General features: G+C 41.4%; 1 protein-coding gene across 1 annotated transcript; it reads left to right on the top strand.

The window, feature by feature from the left end:
* Window positions 1-2,108: 2,108 nt before the first annotated feature.
* On the top strand, window positions 2,109-8,978 carry LOC104400205 (serpin B6-like). The gene is made up of 7 exons (XM_010011817.1): window positions 2,109-2,136; window positions 2,579-2,756; window positions 3,716-3,853; window positions 4,905-5,022; window positions 5,270-5,412; window positions 7,564-7,731; window positions 8,574-8,978. The coding sequence occupies exons 2-7, from the start codon at window positions 2,589-2,591 to the stop codon at window positions 8,976-8,978; spliced, it is 1,140 nt and encodes a 379-aa protein (XP_010010119.1). The 5' UTR covers window positions 2,109-2,136; window positions 2,579-2,588.
* The last annotated feature ends 2,023 nt before the right edge of the window (window positions 8,979-11,001 follow it).

Raw genomic sequence — 11,001 nt, 5'->3', positions numbered from 1 at the left:
TAGAGTTGCAGTGGTGTGTAGAGAGCGTGTTGTATGCGTAGGAATGACGGGGGCACCCAGAAATGTTGAGTTTTGACGTCTTTCGTGGTGCTGAGCCCAGCACCGGCCCAGAGGAGGGTCTTCTCGCCTTGGGGAGTGCTAAAGCCCTTGTCTTCTTGTGCCTGAGCTTGCTGGGATGAGGTCAGACCTCGGCGACCCCCTTCTCCCTTCTGCTCCTGCTGCGGTCCCCGGAGCTGAGGGCCGGTGGCGTCAGTGCTCATGGAGCTGTGTCATTCCCCGTATCCCGCTACTCGCCCCAGAGAGACGCAATGTGAAGAGCTGCTACCTGGAGCTGTTGGCAGTATTGCCTTTCAGACGTCTGAACATCTAACTTTCCCAAACCTAAATGAAGCTGCCTTCCCCTCGAGAAAGGTGGCTTTGGTTCAGAGGGTGGAAAAAGGGATGTCTGTGGCACATAGGCAGCTTCCTCTGTGGAGATGAACACCTGGTGTTCATCACCCTGAGTTCCCCCTCTGACTTCATTTGAAACAGTAGGTTTGTGATTCCTCTGAAGCATCTGCGTATAGTGGGCACTAATCCATGTTTGCTCCTGGTGGCATGTGTCTCTTGAGCCACAGGCTGGAGCTCCCTGCAGCCTGCTCTGGCGAGGTCCCCCTATGGCAAGCACAGCAGCAGGGAGAGACACTGTAGTGTGTATCTGCTGTTGAAGCTAGCTACAGCCTGTCCCTGAAGACTGTCCTAAAGCATAGGTGTCTACTGCTGAGAATATATGCTTCAAATGCATAGTGGTAGGAATGCACAGGAACCTCCACAGGGAGACCAGAGGAATGAGTTGCTGCCAGCAAACCCTGTGATCACTGAGGATTTTGCAGCAGTTTACAATTGAGTGACAAATACATGCTTGTGTCACATTTTTTTTGTTCCTTAAAGTGCAGTCGTTGTGTATCATGTACAAAAATGCTCTGATGAGAAGGGTATCAGTAGTTCTGTTGCTATTCCTGAGCTGCAGAGAAAGCATGGATGACTGAATAGCTGTAACTCCTAGACTTGTGTCTCAGCTGTTGAAACGTTACTTATAATTTGATTAAATGCACTGATTCTCAGGTAGGCAAATGGCACGAGTTGCATCCTTTTGTCTGTTAAATCTTGCTTGGTGTGGCAGCCTTACAAAGACTTTCTAGATAATAACTGTTTGTAGCTGTCACTATTCCTGTGTGTTTTGGCCTACAGGTCAAAAAAATCTTACTGCTAGTAATCTGCAGGCATTAGGACAGTAGGAAAATTTGGGGTTTTGCTGTAACCACCGCAGACTGAAAATGCAAACTGCCTCTTAGTTATGCTTTAAAGTACATGTAGTTAAATTACTCATTTCAGACAGAACTGGAGGATTGTTTCCACCTAATCCTGCGCCCCACCTCCACCCTCCCTTTCAGTTATGGGAGAATAGAAACTGGACAAAAGTTACTACTGCTTATAGCAAAGCTACTGGCAGGAAATTTTCTCAGGTGGAAAATCATGCATGCAGAAACTTGTCCTTTAGACCTAATTTTTTGAGATAATGAATCAGTAGTATGAATTAAGTGTTAGTTTTTTATTTTGTAGCAATGTATCAACAGTCGGCACTGCCTTAAGGGAAGAAAAAAATGCAGAAAATTTTACTACCGATATCATACCATGTCTGCTGCTACTTATCTGTAGTTAAGTCAGCATTCTAGTATTTTATTGCTTCTTTTATAGGTGTGGTTTAGTCTCAGGTTAGCTACCTACACATCTCATGTATGTAGTGTATATCAGGCATATATATGCCTGATACATATGTACAAGTTACATATGTTGCAGTGTGCATGTACCATAAAGTTATCTATAAGCAGGGTTTGGTTTATTTTTATGTGTGTTTCCATGTTTCAGGCAATAAAATCGAACTGAAATGGACTTTGATTTTTCTTTGTTCTATGGCAGGAAATTACAGTAATCATCATGCTGACCAAGTAACTTTTTTTTTTTCTTTTATGTTTTAATCTTATAGGTCAAGTAATTCTGCAGACATCTCCTAGAGTCGCAGGTAGGTTTAAAACACAGCATGCACATGTATCAGTAAGCTGAAGGTAATAGTGAAGATATATAGACTTAGAGAAGGTGAAAATTTAAATTCCACTATTGTGATACCTAACCTTTTGCTCTGGTTTTCCTATAAAGGCAGATAATTGTCTTTGTGAGGTCAAAAGAGACTTGCTCTAAGTCCTAAACAAAATACTATTGTATCCGATTGTCTCAAAAGATGTAATATTATTTACGTAGTGAAGAGTTTGATGACACTGGCAGGAATTGCAATTTCACTTACAGGTATGGGATTAACATATAAAAGCAAACAATAAATCACTAAAATAACTTAAGTGCCTAATATGGGATTTAAGGTGCTTGTTCCACCAAATCAGTTTTTCAGTAAGTTGATAATTTTCCAATCTTATTGTGACATTTTGTGCATAGTTTATTCTGGGAAATGTAAAAGACTGAAATAAGTTGTCAGTGTATATTCAAATAAATTTGAGTCATTCTTGTTTTATATTTTATCTCCCAGGCTTTCAACCATGGATAGCCTCTGTGCAGCAAATACCACTTTTGCACTCGACCTCTTAAGAAAGCTGTGTGAGAACAGAAGCGGGCAGAATCTGTTTTTTTCTCCTTTTAGTATTTCTTCTGCACTGTCTATGGTTTTGCTGGGTTCAAAAGGTAACACTGAAGCCCAAATAGTAAAGGTATGTGTAAATAAACCTAGTGTATTGAATTTGATGGGACTATATGAACAGCAAATCTGTATTATAGACTGTGACCTGAACTTCTGCTAAACTATTATCATTCTGGTTTCAGAAAGCAGAGGTCTTTATTTGGTGTGTATGTAAGCAGTACCTGTTTTTATTGGTTTTCTAGGAGGACCTTTCTTTGGTATGAAATTTAGAGGTTCCTGTTTGGTTTTGTATATGTGTTTTTTTGTGTTTGGTCTTTTGAGACAGATCTTCCCTTGGTATGTCATTAAGAGTTACCTGGGATTTTTTGTGTAGGTTTGATGAATCTAGCTACATAAAATACTTTCTTCCACTATGTTCTTTTTGCTTAGTATCAGACTATACATGTTTTGAAAATGTAACCAGGGTGAACTTTTCTTAAACTTGCTCAAGTGGCAAATACCACTTGGTGTATTTTTTACATATGCAACTGACTATTAAATGTATAATCAGTCGTTTTTGTTCCTATGTTTGCCTCTTTTGGGAAGTGGAAAAGGAGAATAAACACACATTTTGTTTTTATTGTACGGAAGTTTCTCTAAATTTGTATTGTTGCCATTCTTGGAGCCATCTGCGTGTAGTCCTGGGCTATTGGCTGTAGATGGCCCTGCTTGAGCAAGGGGTTGTACCAGATGGTCTCCAGAAGTCCCTTCCAATTTTAATGATTCTGTGATCCTCTAATGCTTGGCTTGAGTGAAGGAAACTAAATACTGCTGACTCTTCTGCTCCCTAATTCTTTACTTGTACAACATCTGGCTGGGTGCATCATATGTGACTTGCATGATAAGCTCCGGCTGGGAGGCTTGATGAAAAATCTTTTGTCTTCCAACTCAGTTTTCTAAACCCAAAAGTCATTTACAAAAATATCATGTTGCAGCAAGTGTGTTTAGGGAGGGCATGGACTCTTGCTGAGGATGTTTGTCATTCTACAGGTGCTTTCTCTGAAAAAAGCTGAGGATGCTCACAATGGGTATCAATCACTTCTCTCTGAAATTAATGATCCAAACACCGAATATGTACTGAGAACTGCTAACAGACTTTATGGAGAAAAGACATTTGAGTTTCTCTCAGTAAGTAACCATTAAATTTGTATGTCTCTTTTTTAGTATAATGTATTGGCTTCCTATTTCCTTCAGAAGTCTATGACACTTACCAATGCAGTAGATTATGCCAGAGCCTTGTATCTGAACTTGGTGGAGAAGCTCCATTTGCGTAACCTGTGACCCAAGTGCGTGGCTGGTGCAAAGCACTACAGACTCCATCAGACTCCTAAATCTTCAGGGTTCCATGATCCATTCATGTTTTTGGCTGTGGGACAAACAGCTGACATATCTCTTTTCCCTTGATAGTGTGTAAATATGATATAAAAGAATTGTTATTCTTCTTCAGCGTGGGCAGTATTTTGTAGTTCCTCTGTTATGTAAGCCATCCAAAGATCATACTGAGAGGGGAACACGACTTACAAGGTTTTCCTTATCAGAAGATCTAAGTAAGGATAGTAGATACTGTGTTACATGTTCCCTAAGAGCAGGAAGATAAAAGGCTCTACTTGCCCCCTCTCTTCCTTCCACCACCCCGGGAGTAATTTATGGTGATTCTTTCTATGAAGAATGGTAGTGTTTCATTTGTCCAATAGGTAAAACTTACATGGGTTGTACTTTAAAACTTTGCCTCTGTGTAATAAAGATCTAGCTATATTAAGTCAGACAGAAGGTATGGGTTTTTTTCCTCTCTAAGAAAAATCAGTTTACCTTCTGAAAAGTTTTCTGTTAGCTTGGGAGGTTTAACAATGAAATTTATCTAGAGAGAAGCTTACAAAATCACATGTTCTCTCACTGAATCAAAAAACAACCCAACAAAAAACCTAGCCACATCAGTTTTCAGTTAAGTTATGTAGAACTTTAGCATAGTAAACCTGCAATGTGACTTAACATAGAGTGGACAGTTCCTAGTTCAAATAGGTGGTGTAAAACCTAAAAGGTATGTCAGCAAAACTTCAATGGCTCAGTATGAAGCTGGGGGAGAAGAGCAGGCAGATTTTCTTGGTGTATTTAGGAATCATCTGTGGCTGAATGAGAGTAAAATATGTTGTTGAAAAGCTATTCTGAATGTCCATGTTAGTCATTTGTAGAGTTGAGTCAGAAATCCTACCATGCTGGACTAGAACAGACTGACTTCATGCGTGCGTGGGAGGATTCCAGAAAACAAATAAATGGCTGGGTAGAGGAAAGGACTGAAGGTGAGTGTTTTGCAAGATGCTGTGTTGTATTTAATGCTAGCCATGGCTTGGGTAAAGAACTATTTCAAGATATAATATTGTGAATTAAAGAAAACCCCGAACATTGAGCTCGTGCTCTGTTTGGTACATAATACTCGTATCTATTGTGTATTAATTACAGAGTAGGAAGTATATTAGATAACTAGACACATGTCAAACTGTTTAAAAAAAAAAAAAACGAAATTTTTTTTTCCTATGTGTCATAAAGGCAAAATTCAGAACCTGTTGGCAGAGGGCATTCTCAGTTCACTGACCAGACTTGTGTTGGTGAATGCCATCTATTTCAAAGGCAACTGGGCAAAGCAGTTTGACAAAGAGAGGACAGCAGAAGTGCCGTTTCAAATTAACAAGGTATGATGTACTAAAATGCTGACAATCCACTGTTACTCTGAAGTACTCTGAAATGAATACGCTTAACTCTGAAGGGGGGGGGGGAATCATTCAAGCAGGGTTACCTTGGGTAGACTGTATGAAATTCCTTCTATCCTCTCCCTTTAATATGAACACTGTTTAGTTTGTTTTGCATAATTACTAGAAACTTTAATATAACAATTAAGTATTTCTTTCATTCTGTCTCTTCTTTTTGCCTTTTACTACTCTTGTTTGTTTGAGAGAGGTAGCTCTCTACTTAGTGACAGAACTTAAAACTGAAGAGAACAGTTGAGTAAAGCTGCCAGGCTATTTGAGAGTTGTGAACAACTTCACAGAAGTCAGTGAACTTTATTATTTCGTGATAAAACTGGTGAGGATAAGAAAAGAAATTTTCCTTTAGGTTGTAGGCAGAAAGCTGCACTTACACATGTGCAGAAACTTCTGAGTGTAAGTCTTCAGTCTGTGGTGGTTTTGTTTGGTTCCTCCCCCCCTCCCCCCCTGCATTTCTGCCACTGAGCTGATCCAAAATAAATGTAAAATTAAAAAAAAAGGAAGTCTCCTTTGAAGATCTCCATGCCATACCTACTTGCTTTTAGAAGTCTACCAGTGCTACTGAAGAAGCCTTGGCTACTATCATTAGCAGGCCCATGGCTGCCCCTCAGGATCACTTCAAACTCTGGGTCTGCCTGCAGATGTCACTAGCAAGGACTGGTAACATGACTTCCTTAACTTACTTCCTTAAAATAAACACTGTTCAAAATTGAAGCCCTCATGCCTGACTTCAAACCAACCCTCCCCCAATGGTAAAATATATTTGCTTGAAACTGCTAATACTGCTTTTCAATTAGGGAATGTGCTGCTCACCCCATACCTCCCTACTGCAGCACTTCAGAAACCATTGGACTGACCTGGTTCCTGCTGCCTTGCCCTCTCACTATTGAAGCATGTTGAAAAAGCTAGCATGGTATCTAGGCATATTATTCAATTTTCTTTTCCTTGGACTAGCACAGACATAGGATGTCCTGAAACTAGGAAAGGGATCCAGAGAACTATTGGAGAAGGTTAAGATGTAGGGTTTGAAAATGCTGCCTTGGCTTACCCAAGGAACTTGCTTTTAGACACATAGAGAACTGCAAATCTTATTCCTTGTAAAACTGAATGGATAAAGTTTGTATTTTCATCCTACTAATGACTAGCTGCTGATGACCTGCAGAAGTGTGCGAGTAGACTCAAATGAGCAATTGGCAATCCGAGGTGTAACCTGAAGTTTTAAGACAGCTGTTTTACAATCTGTCCAACAGGAAAGAGTTATGTTAACATCCCAAGAGCCTTCCCAGCATCCTGTGACATTGCTTCTATGATGCTTGCACTTCTTGCAACTCAATGATTTTCATGTGCTGTGTGGCCTTTTTCTCGCTTATTCATCCTTTTCACATGTCACTGCTGCAAGATAATTTCTGCCATATTCTCTGTGGACATTGTTTCAATGGGCTTTACTTTAAAAACAAAAAACTACTTACATGGTGATCTCGTGAAGGTAAAGGAGAAAGTAATGAAACTCTTAATTGAAAAGGAAGAAAATAATGGTGTGAATTATAGTCACTGATGTACCATGTGAAAATGGAAGGAGATATTGGAGAATGAAATTTAGGAGAAAAATCTTTCCCCTTTTTCCTATCCATGTGACTTAATTCAAAATAATGCTCTCTCTTTCTTGGTATTTTTAATATAATTTTAAAATATTTTAATTTCTCTTTGTTACGGCGCTTGGAGCCACATAGACTAAAAATGAAAATACCTTCAGTGAAATAGCTCTGCATTCATTTAAAGCAAGGAGCATGGGTCCTGCCTCTTAACCAGCTCTGTTTAGTGCTTGTCACTAGTTAAGAGAACAAATATGTGTCCTTATTCTTAAAGGAAACTTCACAGAAATTTCCATATCAGTAACTAAAAATTAAGTCTTAGGGATCCTTACTTCATCACAAAAGGCAATGGTGAGGCTGTGTTCTGTGGTGTGTTTTGTTCTCTTTAGTCAAATTATTAAAAGCCCTAAGTAATTGGATGCCTGCTTTGTATTTTGAGACCGGCATACTCACTCAGTACTACCTGTTGACATCTCTTTACTTTTAGGAAGAGACCAAACCTGTGCAGATGATGTGCAGGAAGGATAAGTTTAACATGGCCTATATTTGGGACTTGCAGACCAAAGTCCTTGAGCTCCCTTATGTTGGTAGTGAACTCAGCATGATTATCCTGCTCCCTGATGCAATTCAGGATGGATCCACTGGCTTGGAAAGTGTAAGTTGTTGAGATAAATAGGAAGACAGTCTGTGTCCTTCCAGGGAAGAAAGTTTGATGTTGTATATAGAACTGCAGTTCAATTCCAGAGCTGTTATGTCACTGGTGCTCAGCACTAACTGAAGACCTGCCCCTTCTCAGCAGCAGATGTTAGCTGTGGTTATGGTGAGGGCATGGTGTGGTGAGCAGCGTATGTGGTGAGAGGGGCATTGGGAAGCTCTTAGGAAGTTCTATAGCTTGTCCTGTAGATCTTCTGTTCAGAACAGCTGGCAGGTTGTCCCTGGCCCACTTAAGGGAAACAGGCTCACAGGAAGATGAGGGATCTCTTCTGTTGTGGAGATATGACTCAATTTTTGGCTACTTCATGCCTGGGACAAGAATTTATTAATAAGGTTTTCCAACACTGACTGCAAGGGGCATTGTGAGCAGGCTTTTCATCAGCCTGTTAACCCAAAGGAGGATCTTTTGGTTAAGAAATAGAAAAACTGGGTTGGGTTTCTTCGGCAACTTATCATCAGTTCTTCTGTACCTTTGCTTCCCATATGCAAAAATGTAAAAAAAAACCAAAAACAAACCAAAACCAATCTAACATGTTTTATAAAGGTAAGCTTTACGTGGAAGGGACTGATCCTTATTGTATCTACCAAAAAGCATATGGGATTGATCTCAGCTCGGGCTGTAGTCTCTAGTGAAAAGTAGAAATTGCATTTCTGGCTTGAGATGCTCTAAACCCTGGAAAAAAGATGTGTTATGCACTGTGTAAACAAACAGAGTAATTACTACTTATGGCTGAGTAAAACTGTCTCTTATTTTAATTATGTAAATCTTTGGGTTTTCTTTAGCTGGAAAGAGAACTTACATATGAGAAGCTGATAGATTGGCTCAATCCACAAGCAATGGGATGTACAGAGGTGAAGGTGTCTTTACCCAGATTTAAACTGGAAGAAAATTATGATCTGAAACCCCTCCTGAGCAGCATGGGAATGCCCGATGTGTTTGACTTGGGGAAGGCAGACTTATCGGGGATTTCAGCTGGCAATGAGCTCGTGCTTTCTGAAGTGGTTCACAAGTCCTTTGTGGAAGTCAATGAAGAAGGCACTGAAGCAGCAGCTGCCACGGCAGGAGTGATGATAATGCGCTGCGCAATGATCGTTGAAGAATTCACTGCGGATCATCCCTTCCTCTTCTTCATCCGGCACAACAAAACTTCCACCATTTTGTTCTGTGGGAGATTTTGTTCTCCCTAAAAAGATGTCTTGGCTGCCATTACACAGTAACTTTCTGTTTCTTTGGAATAGGGCTGCTCTTTTTGCCCTCATTGTCTCTTTCAGCTGTGCCTGAATCCAGTTCTGTGGCCTTCATCTCAGGCTTGATAGAATAACAGAGCTACTTAGATACACAGAGCCACTGCCATCTAAATCGGCTCTTAGCCTGTCCACCTGATGTCTTAACTTCTTTTTGACACAAGAAACATCCCACTGGCTCTCCTTGCAGTTCCCATTTTGGCTTTACTTTCTGTGGCCATCTGGCAGAGAGTTGTTTAGTGACCTCTGCCAAAAAAGAGGTCACTGCACAAAAGAAGGTGTTCATTTGGTTCTGACAAGGCTGGAGTGTGTCTTCAGCTCCCCTCCCCCCTTTTCCTCCCATCCACTGTCTTTTTATTTCTTTTACTTCCAGATTCATCCATTTAATCTCTTGATACATTTCCTAGAGTTGAAAGGAGCCTTTGGCAGCCTGTTCCAAGTGTTGCTAAGCATCCTGATGAGACAGGGGTTTTGGATAATAACTGGACAAGCACTTAGGCAAGAATGGGAATAAAAATATGGCTTTGCACCAAGTGTCCTTGCAGGGTAATCATGGAGTGGGAATGGTCTTACCAGCACAGGACACCCGAGTTTATTACCTATCACCTGGTTCTAGTCCTTTAAAAAAGAATGTAATGAAAAAGCATATGGTGCCTATGCAGTATTTAAATAACAAATACTTTCTGCTATTGTGACAGATTTTTCCAGTTCAGTGTTTCTTAAACATTTTAATGCAACTGTATAATACCAAAGATACAGCTGAAATAGCTTTCCTAATACAGTGATTAATTTGTTTTGCTGTTTCTGTTCCTAGAATAATAAAAGAAGTTGAAGTGCTGCAAGACTTTTTAACCATAAATTATGCTTTTGTTTCTTAAATCTGTAGTCTGAAATAAACCAGTTACTTCTTGATAGAGTTCTCCACACAGGATTCTCCAACTACTGCAGCCCTGAGGTGCTTATTAGGGTTGCCATGAGGTTTGGTGTTGGCCTTGTGAAGATTTTCAGCAATGAGCCTTTCCAGCAAAGGCTGTTTCTGGGCAGGACTGCACTGCTACCTTGGTTTTGTGCCCAACTCCAAATCATTTGTTTGTCATCCAAATGGTGCTAGATTGCACTGCTTATTTCAGTGCACAGTAACTCAGCTGTCTTAGGTGAGGGAAATGAAAGTGCTATGTGATTTCAGGGGTGGTATCTGTCTGCACTCTAATACAGGGCTAGTGCTCTGCTCCCAAAGCCAGAGTGTGGTGTGTTCCTGGTGGCCTGATTGAGAATACAACCACGTTAAGTCCATGCTGTTACTTTCCTTGCATTAAAAAAGTAGAGAAGTCTGACTGAGACACTGAGCATCAGCAGGGCAGTGTGGTGGGAGGATGCCTGGCTAAGGTGTTCTCTAGGCGGAGGCTGCGACTGATTTGATTTGGAAGCAACAGCTAGTAGAGTTGAAGTGTGGTATTAAGTAGTGGCCCTAATTTAGCTATTTCTGGTAACTGGAGTGAAAGTCAAGAGGGATATGCATCAGCAGGGATTGGTGCACAGAGCTTAGCCTGAGGGGCAATTTCTGATGAAGTCCCTGTGCACCAAATAATTAAGGATTCACAACAGCCCTGCACTTTATTCACCAGAAACCTTCATTACTGTTACTACCAGGCAATACCAGGGCTCCCAGACGCATACCCGCGACGGGCTCCTTGCACTTGTCCCACGGGGCAGACCCCCCGATCTTGCACTGGCCGGGCAGGAGGGGTTGGTTGTCCCTCCCTCCTGGGTGAGGACACCGGGCTCTGCTCCGAGACCATGCTCCCGCCCTGCGCGGCCTCTCTCCGCCCCTCGCCGCACCCCGCGGATCTCCGCGCTTTCCTCAGTCCCGGTCCGCGCAGGCAGGCAGGCGAGTGGTCTTGGGCTGCGCTGGTGCTCCGCGGGGCGGAAGGGGGTCAGGGTAGTCTTCGCCCCAGCCCCCCCGGTG

Source organism: Nestor notabilis, unplaced genomic scaffold, assembly GCF_000696875.1.
Source record: "Nestor notabilis isolate BGI_N333 unplaced genomic scaffold, ASM69687v1 scaffold28193, whole genome shotgun sequence".
NCBI lineage: Eukaryota > Metazoa > Chordata > Aves > Psittaciformes > Psittacidae > Nestor > Nestor notabilis.
Note: the sequence above shows the minus strand (reverse complement) of the source record. Positions and strands in the feature narration are given on the sequence as shown.

What these genes read in the sequence shown, in the direction of transcription:
- LOC104400205 (XM_010011817.1), top strand. Translation starts at nt 2,589, where the DNA reads ATGGATAGCCTCTGTGCAGCAAATACCACTTTTGCACTCGACCTCTTA. An exon ending in AGACATTTGAGTTTCTCTCA is followed by an intron (nt 3,854 to 4,904) that starts GTAAGTAACCAT and finishes TGTCCATGTTAG; the next exon opens with TCATTTGTAGAGTTGAGTCA. An exon ending in GGTAGAGGAAAGGACTGAAG is followed by an intron (nt 5,023 to 5,269) that starts GTGAGTGTTTTG and finishes TGTGTCATAAAG; the next exon opens with GCAAAATTCAGAACCTGTTG.